The sequence below is a fragment of the Lithobates pipiens genome, unplaced genomic scaffold (assembly GCF_037356315.1).
Source record: "Lithobates pipiens isolate NorthernLeopardFrog02 unplaced genomic scaffold, aLitPip1_a1.2 Scaffold_19, whole genome shotgun sequence".
Lineage (NCBI taxonomy): Eukaryota > Metazoa > Chordata > Amphibia > Anura > Ranidae > Lithobates > Lithobates pipiens.
In genome coordinates this window covers 468253472-468271681 of record NW_027507764.1, presented here as the reverse complement: position 1 = coordinate 468271681, position 18210 = coordinate 468253472, and the positions used below count along the sequence as shown (strand labels likewise).

The 18210-nt window shown below is 44.8% G+C and overlaps 1 protein-coding gene across 4 annotated transcripts in view; it reads left to right on the top strand.

Annotated features, from left to right (window-relative positions):
• The window catches only part of NCOA2 (nuclear receptor coactivator 2), a 347064-nt gene that overhangs the window by 215751 nt on the left and 113103 nt on the right, over positions 1 to 18210 (top strand). For 2 of the 4 annotated variants that reach the window (XM_077492852.1, XM_077492849.1), the window contains exons 1-2: positions 1483 to 1650; positions 9401 to 9505. In XM_077492852.1, coding sequence (XP_077348978.1) covers positions 9420 to 9505 — 86 coding nt within the window. In that variant the 5' untranslated portion in view covers positions 1483 to 1650; positions 9401 to 9419. Of the gene's footprint in view, positions 1 to 1482; positions 1651 to 9400; positions 9506 to 18210 lie in introns of those variants that run through there. The other 2 variants (XM_077492850.1, XM_077492851.1) reach the window with 1 other exon arrangement.

Here is an 18210-nt window from a genome sequence, read left to right as displayed (position 1 = left end):
TACTGAGACTGGAGCAGTGGGCATGGCAACCAATCAACTTCTATCTTTCATTTTCAAAGCTTGATGGAACCAGCTGAAGGTAGAAGCTGACTGGTTGCCCCACCCATTGAATGTCATGTAGTTGGTACTTATGGGGGCTGTGAAGGAAGGAAGGAAGGAAGGAAGGAAGGAAGGAAGGAAGGAAGGAAGGAAGGAAGGAAGGAAGGAAGGAAGGAAGGAAGGAAGGAAGGAAGGAAGGAAGGGAGGGAGGGAGGGAGGGAGGGATGGATGGATGGATGGATGGACGAAGTATTAGCAGTCAAATTAGACAGTGCTGCCATTTTCCTGCAACATTTTTTTTTTTTTTTTAAACTGACAAAACATGAAATTTACTGGCAGAGCATATTATTATTATTATTTTTTTTTTAACTGCCAACCTGAAAAAAAAAATTACAGATATCCTATTAAGAACAAAAACAACTGATATTAAAACAGTATAACTACAATATGGAAACACTGACAACACCCCTTAAATGTCATTGGCCTGGTTCAGGCCTAAAAACCCCAACTCGGCATGACAAATTATCAGCCCCTGATATTTACAGTAAAAAAAAAAAAACACAGATTTTTACAAACTGTCAGGAAATGTAATCACAGTTGGCAACCCTGCATCTGGGGCTCTTCCTGGTTACACGCAGGGTGACAACACTTAGCAGACAGGAAGTGAGGGGAAATTTGTACAGGGGACACAAGCCAAAATATGTTGGGGGGCGGGTGGAGGGGGGGTTCTGTACTTTAGTGTCACAATAAAAGTGATTTGTGTTGTGTTGGCTCCATTGCAAGGTGTTGATTTCCTCTGACATGGTGCTGTGGTCACAGTGGTCATCATCCCTGTCCTCAGGGCCCACTAACAGGCCAGGTTTTATGGATTTCCTTGGGGAGATGCAGACTAGAATACTGCAATCACTGAGCAGAAAATGATATCATCACCTGTGATGTATTTCAGATAGCTTACAAACCTGGCCTGTTGGTGGGCCCTGAGCACAGGGTTGATGGCCACTGCTGTATTAGACCTACTGAGACTGGAGCAGTGTGCATGGCAGCCAATCAGCTTCTAGCTTTCATTTTCAAAGCTTGACTGAACGAGCTGAAAGTGCAGGCTGATTGGTTGCCTGCACATGGAATGTCATGTAGTTGGGACTTAGGTGTGTGTGGAGGGGGTACGCTGTGGATGTGTGATGTAGTAGCCATGGGGTGAGCTGGGTGAAGGAGGGGGCGGCTGATTGGAGGATTCGTTGCATAATCGTCCGTCATTGCCGTTGCTCCTCCCCCGCAGAGAAGACTGTAAATAAGAGAAGCTAGTCGGAGCGGACTCCGGAGAGTGATCTGTGTGCATAGTAAACACAGGGGGCGCCGCCAGCCAATAGGGCGGCTGTGAGGGAGGGGGCGGGGCCCGGGCTGGCTGACACGGAGGGTGGGGGCGTGTCGGTGTGACATGGGAAGGAAGACGGAGTCCAGCAGCTGATCACGTTTTCCCAGCCGCTTCCTATCGCTGGATCCGCTCGGCTTCCAGAGGAGGAGAAGGGGGAGGAGGAGGACTGGATGTTGTTCCCAGGGAGATGATCCCCGGCACGGATTTCGGCTGAGTGTGATGCCCGGACCTGATCGGAGGTAATCCGGAAACTTTTCCGCTCTGCTGCTGAGTAAGCAGATCGTGCCGTGCAGCTTCACCAACATGGAGCCTCGGCGGGGCTGTTCTGACCTTGCTCGGGGATTGCCCTTTGACCCCCGGGGTGAGAGAGCGGTGACCGGGGAGATGGGGGAGGACGGATCGGGGACTCTACTCCACACCCGGAGGAGGGAGCGAGAGAGGACCGGGGGACACAACACAGGAAACACAACTTCTCTGTGTCATCGCCGCCCAGCACTGCGCCTGGCCAATAGGAGGAGGGGGAGACCTGGCCAATAGGAGGGGGTCCGGTCCACTGGCTTAGTGTAAAGTCCAATAGGTTCGTGTCTGGTCCAGTGGCTCATCCTGTCCAATAGGAGGGCATGTGATCCAATGTGTTGGAGGACTGTCCAATAGGAGGGTGTCTTGTTGCCCTGGTAACAGGGAAGTATTTATACTGTATGAGGTATTCCTCAGCCATCACCAGCTCCTCTGTACACACATCTAGCCATGTCAGTCAGATCCTCTCCTCTGTACAGTGTATACACAACCAGAAATGTCAGTCAGATCATCTCCTCTGTACAGTGTACACACATCCAGAAATGTCAGTCAGATCCTCTCCTCTGTACAGTCTACACACATCCAGAAATGTCAGTCAGATCCTCTCCTCTGTACAGTCTACACACATCCAGAAATGTCAGTCAGATCCTCTCCTCTGTACAGTCTACACACATCCAGAAATGTCAGTCAGATCCTCTCCTCTGTACAGTCTACACACATCCAGAAATGTCAGTCAGATCCTCTCCTCTGTACAGTCTACACACATCCAGAAATGTCAGTCAGATCCTCTCCTCTGTACAGTGTACACACATCCAGAAATGTCAGTCAGATCCTCTCCTCTGTACAGTCTACACACATCCAGAAATGTCAGTCAGATCCTCTCCTCTGTACAGTCTACACACATCCAGAAATGTCAGTCAGATCCTCTCCTCTGTACAGTCTACACACATCCAGAAATGTCAGTCAGATCCTCTCCTCTGTACAGTCTACACACATCCAGAAATGTCAGTCAGATCCTCTCCTCTGTACAGTCTACACACATCCAGAAATGTCAGTCAGATCCTCTCCTCTGTACAGTCTACACACATCCAGAAATGTCAGTCAGATCCTCTCCTCTGTACAGTCTACACACATCCAGAAATGTCAGTCAGATCCTCTCCTCTGTACAGTCTACACACATCCAGAAATGTCAGTCAGATCCTCTCCTCTGTACAGTCTACACACATCCAGAAATGTCAGTCAGATCCTCTCCTCTGTACAGTCTACACACATCCAGAAATGTCAGTCAGATCCTCTCCTCTGTACAGTCTACACACATCCAGAAATGTCAGTCAGATCCTCTCCTCTGTACAGTCTACACACATCCAGAAATGTTAGTGCACAGAGGAGAGGATCCGACTGACAGTGTACACACATCTAGACATGTACAGAGGAGAGGATCTGACATTTCTAGATGTGTGTACCCTGTACAAAGGGTCTGACTGACATGTCTAGATGTGTGTACACTGTCAGTCAGACCCTCTCCTCTGTACAGGGTATACACATGTAGAAATGTCAGATCCTCTCCTCTGCTTCTCTTTTACTGCCGCTGACGGTTGTTGAGGTGGAGCGCTCGGTTAAGGGGGCGGTTGTTGAGGTGGAGCGCTCGGTTAAGGGGGCGGTTGTTGAGGTGGAGCGCTCGGTTAAGGGGGCGGTTGTTGAGGTGGAGCGCTCGGTTAAGGGGGCGGTTGTTGAGGTGGAGCGCTCGGTTAAGGGGGCGGTTGTTGAGGTGGAGCGCTCGGTTAAGGGGGCGGTTGTTGAGGTGGAGCGCTCGGTTAAGGGGGCGGTTGTTGAGGTGGAGCGCTCGGTTAAGGGGGCGGTTGTTGAGGTGGAGCGCTCGGTTAAGGGGGCGGTTGTTGAGGTGGAGCGCTCGGTTAAGGGGGCGGTTGTTGAGGTGGAGCGCTCGGTTAAGGGGGCGGTTGTTGAGGTGGAGCGCTCGGTTAAGGGGACGGTTGTTGAGGTGGAGCGCTCACTTAAGGGGACGGTTGTTGAGGTGGAGCGCTCACTTAAGGGGACGGTTGTTGAGGTGGAGTGCTTACTTAAGGGGACGGTTGTTGAGGTGGAGCGCTCGCTTAAGAGGATGCTTAGCTGGCTTTCTTTATGGAACCTGTATAACCAGTTCATCCCCTCCCCCCTCCATTATTGATGACATAGTTTAATGATGATGGTCCATGAGTAATTCCGCTCATGGAATGTCAGTGTTGTGTTCAGCAGTGTCAGTGATCAGAGGAGGGTGGCCTGTATTGTGTGTGTGTGTGTGTGTGTGTGTGTGTGTGTGTGTTATATATATATATTTGGTACATTGAGCCCTATACCAGGCACCTGTCCAGTGGGGATGGGGGAGGGGTCCTGTCCTCTGGTGATGAGTGGGGGTCCTGTACTAGACATCTGTCATGTGGTAATGGGGAAGGGTGTAGTGGTCAGTTACCAGACACCTGTCCTATGTGTGTTGGAGTGGGGGTTGTCTTGTACTAGTTACCTGTCCATTTGCCAGGGGGAGGGGATCTGTATCATATACCTGTCTTGTGGTGATTTGGGGGGGGGGGGGGGGGTTGTATCATGTACTTGTCTTGTGATTGGGGGTGTCTGTATCATCATATACGGTGGTGGTGGTGATTGGGGGGGGGGTGTCTATATCCTATACTTGTCTTGTGGGGATTGGGGGGGGGGGGTGGTCTGTATCCTATACTTGTGGTGATTGGGAGTGCACGTATGACTCCACACATTTGATGGTATGACAGTTTGGTTGAGAGCACAAGCAATATGACAGCAATCCAGACACATGCCGAAATGTAACTGTTTTTTTAAAGCGTTAAATGAAAGGGTTTATTTTCGCTTTAAACTTTGGATTAATCATCACATTCTGTGCCAGTGATGGGGGTCACCAAGACAAATGAGACGGTGAATCTCTTTAGGGGGAGCACAGCAATACAAATCCATCAGGAGTTCGAACTGGTCCCTACTCAATGCACAACTATAAAATTAAATTAAATTAAAAAACAAAACAAAAAAAACTTTTCTGTAGATGCCGTCCTCCTCGAGCCTTTAGGCATTTTATGTTACTATGCACAGCACATGGGAGTCACAACATCACAGCCTTTATTAAATACTGTTTTAGGTTTAATTCTGCTTTTAAAACTTCAGGCACAAAAATGTTCATTTAAATATATTCCTCAGTAGCCACAAATGATATAAATCCACTTTGCAAACCCAGATACTACCTTGTAAAGGCAGCAGTGACATCATCACTGCTGTACATAGACTGTGCAGACAACACAGTGCTGTGGGAGGGACACAGCAGGTCCCACCCACTATGGGCTGCCTCCAGAAGGGGGCGGAGACGAGACAGTCAACCTGCACAAGGAGAGAGAGCAGCAATGACCAGTCTTTATTACTGGAGGCTTCTGCATGGCAGGAGGGCAAGTCTCACACTGGATTACTGCACAGATCTGGAGGAAATACACAAAGCCCACCAAGACTCAGGCTACTGTCACACTGGGGCAATGGGGGGTGTAGATGGTAAAATGTCATCCTTTACCGTAGTTTTTGCGGCCCTTTTCGGCTGCTATTGGGGATGTTTTTAACCCCCACTAAGGGCCAAAAAGGGTTAAAAGTGCTGCTGCAGCGGCACTTTGCTGGCACTAAGGCAGCGCTGCCCATTGCTTTCAATGGACAGGGGTGCTGTAGGAGCGATGTATACACCACTCCTACAGCACCTCAAAAGATGCTGCTAGCAGGACTTTTTGGCGTTCTGCCAGTCCACCGCTCCAGTATGGGAGCACCCGGGCTTTTACACTGGAGTGAGAGGAGAGGCTCTATACAGGCGCTATTTTTAGCGATATAGCGCCTGTAAAGCGCCTCAGTGTGAAGGCAGCCTCAAGGAATAATACACATGGCTCTTGTATTTGGACACACTGCGGTTGATTTACTGAAACCGGAGAGTGCAAAATCTGGTGCAGTTCTGCATGGAAACCAATCAGCTTCCAGGTTTTTTTTATTTTTATCAAAGCTTAAATTGATTGTAAGGCTTCATGTTTTTTTTTTGTTTTGTTTTTTTGTTTTTAATAACACAAACATGTCATACTTGCCTCCACTGTGCATGGAGGTAGGCATGAAGTCCTTTCTAAAAATCTTGTGTTCTCTTCTCAGTCATGTTGTGGGCGGCCATTTATCAGCTGAGCAAGTATTCATCCCATTTACTAGAAGTCTGTGTATCACGTTTCAGTGATGTCACTGGCACATGAAGCAGTGATAGGCTGAATATTCAAGAGGACAAGCTGTGCCAGGATATGCTTCCTCTATAGTGAGTGATCACTGGTACATGCAGTATGAAGAGGACCTGTATATGGCGACACTTGGGAGACGTCCTCCTCTATAGGCAGCACATGGCGCAGTGTTATCTGCTGCTTTTCTACATTTCAGCTCTCTGTTCGCAGCGGTTACTTTGTGCTGACTATGCAGTGACCTCCAAATCACCCCGTATTATACTCTCATTCCATTGCTTGTTCTGTTGTTAGCTCACAGTTGCAAGCCACTGTTATTAAAACCAGCGTGGAGTCATTTTAATAAAATTATATATATATATATATATATATATATATATATATATATTACACACCACCTTATTAGGTACACCTTGCTAGTACTGGTTGGACCCCCTTATTCTTCAGAGATTTTGGTCCATATTGACATGATCGCAAAGCGCAGTTGCTGCAGATTTGTTGGCTGCCCATCCATGATGCGAATCTCCCGTTCCCAAATGGGCTCTATTGGATTGAGATCTGGTGACTGTGGAGTACAGTGACCTCGTTGTCATGTTCAAAAACTCAGCGGTGAGATGATTGGAGCTTTGTGACATAGTGCATTATCCTGCTGGAAGGAGCCACCAGAAGATGGGTACACTGTAGTCATAAAGGGATGAGCATGGTCAGCAACAATACAGGTAGGACGTAATGTTTAATTGGAACTAAGGGGCCCCAAAGTGTTCCAAGAAAATATCCCCCCCACCATTACTCTATCACCACTAGTCTGAACCATTGATGCAAGGCAGGATGGATCCATGCATGTATGAATTTTAGCCTCAGTTTCCTGTTCACAGCTGACAGGAGTGGCACCTGGTGTGGTCTTCTGCTGCTGTAGCCCATCTTCTTCACAGTTTGATGTGTTGTCCATTCAGAGATGGTATTCTGCATACCTTGGTTGTAACAAGTGTGTTTTTGAGTTACTGCTGCCTTTCTATTATCTCAAACCAGTATTGCAATGACCGCCATTTTATTCTCTAGAGTGTTAGAAAAAAAAATGTATAATGTTTGGAGGTTCTAAGTAATTTTCTAGCAAAAAAATGTTGCTGAAAAAGAGGCCCAGTCCTTAAGTGGTTAACATGGGCAGGTAGAATTGCAGCAGTGAAAAAAAAAAAAAATATATATATACACACACAGCCAAAATGTTTTTGGATGGAAGAGAGTTGACATTCTTCCGGTTCATTTTTTGCTATCTTTAAAGTGGCACTCTACCCATAAAAACTTGATAAAAAATAATGTTCTTTTTAGCAAGATCATTCCATATTAATAATTTTGCTACCACAGTAAGTGTGTGCTGTAAATTGCCCCCAGTATTACTCCTGTTTCTTCTTGCTTGAGGCTGCCATTTTGTTGAATCTCAGAGCCCCTGAACAGCAGTAAATCATAAAAAAAAAAACTGTTACATTCCTGGAATTGCTAACTGTCACATTTGCTTGTGTCCTCAACCAAACTGTCAAATCATCAAAATGGCCGATGTCATAACTGATCACATGTGTAGTGCCATGGCAGTTGCAGATCAAACAGAAGCAGCTTTCTAGGCTGTAAAGGATAAGAGGGTTTAATTCCAGATTGGCCTTTGCAAACTCAGCAGTGTCTAAAAATGCAGAGCAACTGAGCATGTGCAGAGCATGGTGAGACAGGTATTACTGGATTTTAAAAAGTATAGGCATTTGTATTTAATGATTTACATAGCTATACCTGCAGAAGGGGCCAGCTAGAAATGGTCTAGCAGGACTTAATTTTCTGACTAAAGTTCCACTTTAAAGTGGTTGTAAACTCTTAGAAACCACTTTGACCTACAGGTAAGCCTAGATTAAGGCTTACCTGTAGGCCCAAGAAATATCTCCCAAACCTTTACGGTTTAGGAGATATTTGCCCGAAGACGGGCGCATGTGCCGTAGACAGCGGCGCGCAGGCGCACTGAGCGTGGCATCCTCGATGACGAAGATGCCATGTGTCTCGGCTCCCGTGCGCATGCGCGGGAGTGACGTCATCGCGGCTTCGCGAATGACAGCGGTGGAGCTGCGAGACCCCACCGAGAAGATGGATGCGCCGAACTACAGGGGACAGCGGTGACTTCGCAGGCTCCTGTGTCAGGTAAGTGACACATAATGGGGCTACTATGCAATGCATAGTAGTCCATTATGCTTTGCCTTTGCAGGGAATGAAAGAGGAAGTAAACTCATCAGGGTTTACTTCCTCTTTAAGTTCTGCTAAAAGGCTTTCCCTTCACTGCCTGACCTGGAGATGTATCAGGAAGTGAATGGAAATCTAACGATTGGGGAAATTGCCCAATCCTTAGTTGTCACTGGAACTATTTGGCTTATTTAACACCTAGTTGTACTGGAAGTCTATCAATTAACTTCAGTACAACCAGCCTCTGTGTGTGTGTGTGTATGTATATGTGTATATATATATATATATATATATATATATATATATATATATATATATATATATATATATATATATATATTCTCTAGATTGTAAGCTCTAACGAGCAGGGCCCTCTGATTCCCCTTGTCTTGAATTGTATTGTACTGTCTACCCCAATGTTGTAAAGTGCTGCGTAAACTGTCGGCACTATATAAATCCTGTATAATAATAATCATTTTTTTTTTTTTGTGTGCGATCACTGCTGGCAGCTATAGCCACCCACAACGATCATTGTATTCTGATGGCAGGGCAACCTCCTCCTGTCAGAATACAATATTGCAGCTGGAGTCCCTTCCTTCCTTCCCTCGTTTGAAAGAAAGGAAATTGCAAACCCTATTACTGGCTTATACCTCTCCTGGAGTTTAAAGCAAGGGGTAGGTAACCCTTGAAATTAAACATATATAGAGATTTACCTGAACAACATCAGGTAATTGGGATACAGCATGCATTTTTTTTTGGGGGGGGTCTGCTAGGAGAAGGCCCCATAAAGTAAGGGATGTTTAAAGAATTTAGGGGTCTGTGGTAAACAAAGTTTGAGCATTAGGAGTAGGTAACAGAAAATGCGGGCACCAGAGGTAACGCACTAATACAGACACTGATTGATGTTTACCTGTAAGCAAGAAAATAAAACAAATTCTAAGTAGACATCATAAGTGTGTAATTTCCATGCTTTTATGAAGACCGTGATGCCCAGGGGTTATCTCCAATATTTTCAAGCTGCCTTGCTCCTGAAAGGTTTATCTGTATAATTTTTGTTTTTTTATAAACGTGTATTTTATGTCAGCTGATAATTTTATAGGTTCTTTCAGTTTACATGCTAGAAAGTGAGTTGTAGAAGGTGTAGAAAAATCATCTCTTATGGTGGGATTGTGTTGGCAAAGTTTGCTGACTGTTCTCATTTCCTTGTACCCTTCAGTTGCTGATATGAGTTCAAGATGAGTGGAATTGGAGATAATCCCTCGGACCCTTCCAGGGTGGAGCAGCGGAAGAGGAAGGAGAGCCCAGATCAGCTTGGTCCCAGGTAAGTTATTACTTTCCTTACAGATGTTGTCTTCATTTTAATGTGACAAGTTCAGCCAAAGAATGCGTCACTTTGAAATTTGTATGTAGTTATGGAATGATATAATGTCTGCTGTACGGACTGACTCAAGGTAGATCTTCACATTACGCATTCGCAGAGACTGCATTTTATAGTGTATTTGGTTAAGGTGACATAGTGGCGTCAATCAAAATGGAAAGCAATACTGGACATATATTTATTGTAATAAAGGAAATTGTGGCCAAAGCTCTTTTGGCTACACTACTCTTGTGGGTCACAGGCACACACTTACTGAACTTTTGTTCTTCTATCAGCTGACGGGGCAGAGCTGCTCCAGGCCTGGGAAGGATCCCGACAGTGTTGTCAGGATCGACCCAGCTGCCTGATTACCCACATGTTGACCACTCTATAGCCGTTTTACTTATGCAGGGTGGCAGCTGTGTGCCAGATCGCAGATGGCTAGAGATATATAGATAGCTAGAGATCTATAGATAGGGCGCGCATGGGCACCTCCAACGGCTCGCTCCTGCTGTGATCACACACAGCTGGAGCCCAGCGGTGGGTACCACAGGGACACTGATCTATGCCTTCCTCTAGTAAAAACACCTCTCACACAGTACACAAACTGGCTAGGAACACATTTAACCCTTTGATCGCCCTGGATGTTAACCCTGTCCCAGCCAGTGTCAATTAGTACAGCGTCAGTGCATGTTTTTTAGTACTGATCACTGCAATGAGGTTACTGGCGGCCAAATTGTCTGCCGCAGTATCGCATTCCAGTCGCTAATCACCGCCATTACATTTTTTTTTCAAATTTATCTGTCTTTTTTTTGTTAATATTGCAAAAAAATAAACGCAGATGTGGTTGAATACCACCAGGAAATAATAATTTTTTTTGGGGTTCAGCCCCGCACGACCACACAATTGTCAGTTAAAGCAAAACCATACCATATCGCAAAAGATGGCCTGGTCGTGGGGGGGGGGTGTTAACTCTTCTGAAGGTCAAGTGGTTAACAACCTCTTATTTTATATTTATTACAGGTACTTGTATAGCACCATCAATTTACACAATGCTTTTATATATTTATTCTACATTCACATCAGTCCCTGCCCTCAAGGAGCTTACAATCTATGATCCTGAACTCCCAAGCATACATACACACATACTAGGGCCTTTTAGCACACAGTTAAGAGCTGGAGCCAGCCGCATCTGCCTCCTCCCCTCCAGTGGGAGCACAATGACTGTCGCTGCTCTCCGCTCTGCTCCTCAAGCACTCAGGCTGGGGAGGGGGAAGATGACTGATGGTCGCTGCTCTCTGCTCGGAGCAGACAGGAGATTTGAGTGCTCAGCGGTCGTGTGATCGCTCTGTTCTCAGTCCTAGGGCAGATGTGGGTCAGCTGCAGCATGGAGGTGAGGTATGAAGCTGGTGCTCTTTTTAATACAGCAAATCTTACATGCATTTCACTTGTGTACAGGTTAATCTGGAGGTTCCGTTCAAAGCTGACTTCTCTTCTTCTTCTTCTTCTTTTTATTTTAAATTTTTTTTTTTTTTTTTTGGTACTCCACTTTATAAACCTTGGATATACGCTAATTACTCTTTAATCCGACTTGGAACAGTTTTTGTGACTTAATTTGGTTTTCAGACACTGGGTTGTTGGTCAGGGCACCTGGTGGATCCCGACTCCCATTGTCGCGATGACGTGGTGCCTGGACTGACTTTTGAGAGCGGACTTCAGCCCCCCAATCTGCTCAAAACGGGTCACAGGAGTACAAAACGAACTGCACAAACGACATTTGGCTGCACTTCTCCTTTAAGGATTTTTGTAGCTTTACCATAGTTCCATTTATACTGGACTGCTGTAATGCACGGGGACCAAACAGAACAAGCGTGTTTGATTTCATGCTTTTCTGCAAATTGACCCTTTTACCACTGCACCCTGTATCACTGTGACCTCACTGTGCTGCAAAAGAGGTGACTGCCAGCCAGCAAGTGGTTAAATCCTTTGGGATCATGACTTTTTATAATGTTCTTATAGTTTAGTCTATTATTCTTTGCCACAGTTTTTTGTTCCTTTTTATCAATGTAGGAGTGTCAAAACATCTATGGCTGTATTCAGGGAGATGCAAACATGGCAGCCGGGAGTGTGATGCGTGCTAATTCCTGCTAAGCCATGAAATATGTATATTTCATTGCAGGAGGGGTATGGGAGGAAGGGACCAGGCCCTCTGAATAACACAATCTTGTGACTGTCTTGTGTGATTCAGATACATATTTTGTTTAGGGTTGAATACTAGAAACATTGTTTTAGCGCCGAAATCCAGCATGTGGCGTTAGAGTGGTAATCCGCTCACAGTATCTTATTATCTTACACGCTGCCATTAAGCCCATGCAAGGAAAGCAGAATTGCTCACATGACTAAAAGAAATTAGCCCTGCTGCTCATTTAGCGTTGCTGCCTCTTTTATGCTATATCTCTTAACGATCCCTATAATGAAATTATTTTTCTTGTCCTAGTATTTTGATGTAAACATACGTGATTATTGGGATGGACAAACGTCTCATTAAGAATGACAGGCATGGGTCTGATGCACATTGGTCAATTCAAATAGTCTCTCGTATGAGTATAGACATATCCCTCCCTGCCCATTGTTCCTGGGGAAATAGCTGCTCTTTTTCTAACCTGTCTTGATCATTTAGTTTTGTACCTTGTGTAACAGTTAACATACAGGTAGCCACTAAAGCTAAGATTTGTCTATAATATGGAATTCTGAAAATATGGAATCCCAAGATAGCATAGCTAGAAAAGTTATACCAGACGTACTGTAGGGCAGCGGTCTCCAAACTTTCTAAGCAAAGGGCCATTTTACTGTCCTTCAGGCTTTAGGGAGACCGGACCGTGGCCAGAATTAGAAAATGCCCCAGCATGAATGCCCCTTCATTGGTTTTAATGAGGGGGAATAGTGCCCCGTTGTTTGTCAATGAGAAGAATGGTGCTCCATCATGGGTGTTGGCAGAATAGTTCCCCAAGGGCCATGTAAAGTGCCAGGTCTGGCCCCGGGCCGCAGTTTGGAGGCTCTAGGGCAGTGATGGCGAACCTTGGCACCCCAGATGTTTTGGAACTACATTTCCCATGATGCACATGCACTCTGCAGTGTAGCTGAGCATCATGGGAAATGTAGTTCCAAAAGATCTGGGGTGCCAAGGTTCACCATCACTGCTCTAGGGTAACCTAGTACCATGTTTTAGTTGATTGGCTAGAAAACTATGGGTCCATCCTATTCTGTGGTTTATAGCCTAATTTTGCATCACCGGGTATTGGTAATGTGTTTGTGTGCTTCTAATATTAGCTGACTTGACCTCGGCTTTTTGTGACGGGATCTTTATTAAAGCTTGTTAATTCTCTATGGGTGTTATGGCAGGGATGCTGCTCTGCTTGCTTCTGTAGCCCTATAAGGTACCTTTAATAAAACAGAGTTACAGCGTTGGCCTTGCCCTCTTAGTCATTAAGCTAATGATTACAAGGTAAATGACGCATTCATTTGGCAGCTAGAGTTGCTGGGATCTTGTTATATATGGGAGTAAGAAGTATCGTAATAATACATCAAAAGTAAACTTACTGGATTTTTGCAACTTAACCCTTTTTCCGCTGCGTCATGTTTTTTCTTTGCATGCCTAAAATATGTATTTTTGACCTGAAGAATACTTATAACCCCCAAAACATTACATATTTTCTGAAAGTAGAGAACTTGTAGAATAAAAAGATGGTGGTTGCAATTTTTTCTTCTCAGGATGTTTGCACAACTGTGTATCATACCTATATTTTCATTAAAAAATGTTAGCAAAAAGATGAGATTGTGTTGAATAAATAGATGTCAAATATGTCAAGCCTTAAAATTGCTTGAGGAACAGCAACATACTATGGCAGACCAACTTTAACATGGGCAATGCTTTAAAACCTGTACAGTCTATCAAATGAGAGTTAACCTTAAAGTGGTTATAAACCTCAGACCCGGAATATGAACAAAGCATATCCCTCTATAATGTGTACAGTGCCTTGAAAAAGTATTCATTATACACTGCTCCTACATCGCCCCTACCCATTGAAACGAATGGGTGCCACCTTAAAAGCACTTTGAACACAGCGATAAGGTGGCGCTTTTAACCCTTTCTGGGCATTTAAAAGCGCCCCGCTAGTGGTGCCAAGGTGCTGCTATAACGGCAGTAAAGCTACGCTAAAACCTGCACCGCCCCAGTGTGAAAGGGGTCTTATAGTTGTTCTGTGGACAGATTCTCCCACCTGAGCTGTGGATCTCTGCAGCTCCTCCAGCGTTACCATGGGCCTCTTGGCTGCTTCTCTGATTAATGCTCTCCTTGTCCGGCCTGTCAGTTTAGGTGGACGGCCATGTCTTTCCATTTTCGGATGATGCATTTGAACAGTGCTCCAAGATGTTTAAGGATGAGATGTTTAAAGCTTGGGATATTTTTTTTTTAATCACCTAACCCTACTTTAAACTTCTCCATAACTTTATCCCTGACCTGTCTGGTGTGTTCCTTGGCCTCCATAATGCTGTTTGTTCACTAAGATTCTCTAACAAACCTCTGAGGGCTCTACAGAACAGCTGTATTTATACTGAGATTAAATTACACACAGGTGCACTCGATTTGTTAATTAGGTGACTTCTGAAGGCAATTGGGTCCACTAGATTTTAGTTTGGGGGGGGGGGGTTATTAGAATAAAGGGGGGCTGAATACAAATGCACACCAGACTTTTTAGAAATGTATCTGTAAAAAAATTTGAAAACCATTTATAATTTTCCCTCCACTTCACAACTATGTGCCACTTTGTTGCTCTATCACATAAAATCCCAATTAAATATATTTATGTGTTTGGTTGTAACATGACAAAATGTGGAAAATTTCAAGGGGTACAAATACTTTTTCTATGCATCGTCTCAATTAAGGGCACTAAAGCCCAGTACACACGGGCCAACTGTCAGGCTGCATTGGCCGGTTCAGTAGAAACAGTCTGACATTTGGCCCGTGTGTTCTGCAGTCCTGCTTCTGTCGAAGGGGCATGACTGAAAAAAGTCTGCCAATCTGTTCCTGATCAGAGGGCTGACCAGAGTGTTCTGGCGGGGGGTGGGTGTCCCCATGTCAGAACACAATAGCCCATCAGGGGAGATCACTGTACTAATGTTGGATAGTTAGTACAGCGGCTCCTTCAGAGCTATCAGGTGTTTTATTTATTTTTTGTTTTTCTTGTATGACCTGCTGGGTTGAACGAAAAAAAAAAAAAAAACACTGGCGTGTACGAGGCTTTAGTGTCACTTTGTCTTCTGCTTTGTTCCTCTATCGGCATGGATCATTTCTGACCAGTTTTCCTGATATCAAGAGAAAAATGATGACGGTGAAGGGACCTCTAGCAGAGTTACTACCTCAGCTCTACAGAGGTCTCCTCGCTGAGCTCTGTGTATCCTAACCTCTGCACCCCCTTTTTTCTGAACTCTCAGACAAGCTTTAAAATTCATCACTTTGAACGGATTTAGAGAAGAAAGGGCTGCAGATAAATGGGTACAACGTTATAGGGGGGATTTGTTTAATCTCTGTGTATCTGAGGACAGTTGCCTCACTGGGTATATATAAGGGTTTACAGCCACTTTAAATGATCCTAGAATTATTTTCTGATGTGCGCATATACCTAATGTGTGTGCAAGTTCAGTGGGGCAGAGGTTCTTAAAAATAGTTTTAAATGTATTTTGTTAGATTTTATTATTCTTCCAATCCATTCTTTTTTTCTTTTTTTTTTTTTTCTTACTTGATTGTATTGCTATCCCAAGTCCCCCTGTGTGATGTCATAGTACAGATGACAGATCCTCTTTACGGAGATACCAGGCGTCTCTGCACAGAGGAGAGATCGGGCCCTGATCGCATCTACTTAAAAGCCAGTAATCTACAAGGAAATTCCACAACAAGCTATCGGCGTAGTCACATTTTTGTTGCAGTCGCCTCTGCTGTGCAGATTTCATTTTCAATGCGACAGACTACAACAAACAGCTGACAGACATATTTATTCCTGAGTTACCCAGGAATTTAAAAAGGTAGAGTTGGGCTTTAAAAAAAAAAAAAAAAAGGTTCTGTATGCCTATACAAAATGCACACCCAGCCATGTTAAAGGCATTCTTTAGTCACCTTTTCAAAAATTAAAAGTCAGCGGCTACAGATACTGTTAATAAAGAGACCCTTACTAGTCCAGGGATCCAGCGCTGTTCTCTCCCGGGCCCGTTCTTTGCAGATCTTTGATTTCCCGGCGTTGCCATGTTTACTGGTGGAAGCGGGCTATGACTCCCTGTGGCTTCACAGCCAGCTCCCCACTGCGCATGCATGATCCGCATCCGCATGATCCACAGTTTAAGGTAGAACTCCAACTTAATTTTTCTGAGGAATGTAGAATGTGGCAGGTTTGCATTGCTTTGTACCCCTTGTAGAGTGTTGTCATTGAACTGGAAATGAGGAGCACTTTCCAGTGGGGTTATAAACAATAGTGAAAAGCTGAATGAAGGGTTTGTTCTTCCCACACACATTATTAAAAGAACAGGAACACAACAGCATTTGCATCTTCACAATCTTGCATTCAGAGACCTTGGGAAAGTAAGTAAACTAGCAGGATAAGAGCTTGGTAATAAAAGCAGATTTCTGGGGAGTAACTTTACTCTTGCAGTGAGTTGTCCTCGGTGTATGAGCTGCCTGTTTTGCCTTGGGGGTAATGAATAAGCCAATATACTTGCCTTATTCCTTGCTCCCCTGGAAACCAATGCTGTCCAATGTTGTGGGTGGGCCCTTGGTGATCTCACGTAATGATCTCATTGTAGGACTGCTGGTCTTGCATTGTATGGGATTTTGCCTGAGATTGGGGACTGGTCAGGCAGGTAACCGGACCCGTGTTACAGCACCTGATCATCATTCCCTAAAGTAAAGTGGGCCGTTAACCCTTGCAAAGGGGTGGAGGACTATGCTACTGAGATTTAGCCCTGGGTTACGCTGGTGTGGCCTTAAAATTGCGCTACTTGAGCGCGATTTCAAAGCCACAGATCAGTGCAATTTGCACCTCTGATTTTCATTGAGACTGTGTTTAAGTCTATGCAAGTCACAGTGAAATCAGCAAAAAGTAGTGCAGGAACCTTTTTCATACTCACTGCGACACGAGTCGCTGCAATTTGAACGGTTCCATTACTGAAAATGGGGTGTGACTTGTAATGCAATTTGGAACTGTGAAAACGCATAATAAATAGCAATGGTGTTAACGCAGGCACACTATGTATGTGAATACAGGTTTGAAAGCGTGCAAATTCGTCTGAACTCGCACGATTTCAAACCTGCATTTCAGTGTGAGTTTGGGGGCGATTTGAAAGACATCTGTGCGGGTTCATGCACAGATGTCTATTGAACTCGCCCCCCCGAAGTCGCCAAAAGTACATGTGAACAGGGGCTAAACCGCTGAACAAGCCAAATCCCTTTAATTTCAAGCCCCTGTTCACATTCTTTTTGGCATATTGGGCCCCATAGACTTCAATGGGAACACCTGAATGCAACAGCTCTTTACAAGCGTGTTGTTGCATGTGTTCTGCTTTAAATTGATTGTAAACCCTTACAAACCACTTTGACCTACAGGTAAGCCTAGATTAAGGCTTACCTGTAGGTCCAAGAAATATCTCCTAAACCTACACGGTTTAGGAGATATTTACAAAAAGACAGGCACCGCTGTCTATGGCGCATGTGCCGTAGACAGCAACGCACACTGAGCACGCCGCAGATCACGGCGATATGCCGCTCATGTCTGCTTCCGTGCGCATGCTGTGATTCGCCGGAGCCACGAGACCCGGAAGTCACTCCGGGATACATGGCAGCGGTGAAGATAAAGGAGGAGGACCGTTTCGGGGGCTTCGTTCTCAGGTAAGTTATTCATAATGAGCTAGTATGCTATGCATACTAGCTCATTATGCCTTTGCCTTGCAGGTTGCATTTAAAAAAAAAAAAAAAAGTGCATTTATTTTCTCTTTAAACAGCAGCTCTCTTCCACCTCTCTTTCACTTAGTGCTTTCTATACGCTAAACAAAACGCCTAAAATCTGTAAAATGCTTTTAATAAGCTTCCAAAAACTTTCAAATAAAAAGGTCTGAAAGTCGCTGTGCTCAGTTGTCAATGCAGCCAGGTGTTAACGGCACCTAAAAACGCGGTGTGGTTCTGCACAATCGTGGTGAAGCTTGTTGCCCAAAAAAGATGAGACGCTTCCTTCAGGTGATGAGCTTTGCACACAGTGCGGCTTGGCGCGATTGCAGTGTGATTTATCACCTCAAAACTGCACCACATTTTTAGGTGCATTGTTGGTTTTGTCATTTTAGCAGAGCGTTTTAAAATCGCGGGCAGAATCGTGGTGCCCACGATTCAAGCGCCCAGGTGCGAATGCAGCCTTAATAAGACCCTTTTTCACACTGAGATGCTTTTCAGGCACTTTAGGGCTAAAAATAGCGCCTGTAAAGTGCCTGAAAAACGCCTCTCAAGCCTCCCCAGCATGAAAGCATGAGTGCGTTCACACTGGGGCGGGGTGCTTGCAGGACCAAAAAAAAAAAGCCAAGCAGCATCTTTGGGGCGGTGAAGGAGCAGTGTATACACCACCCCTTCATCGACC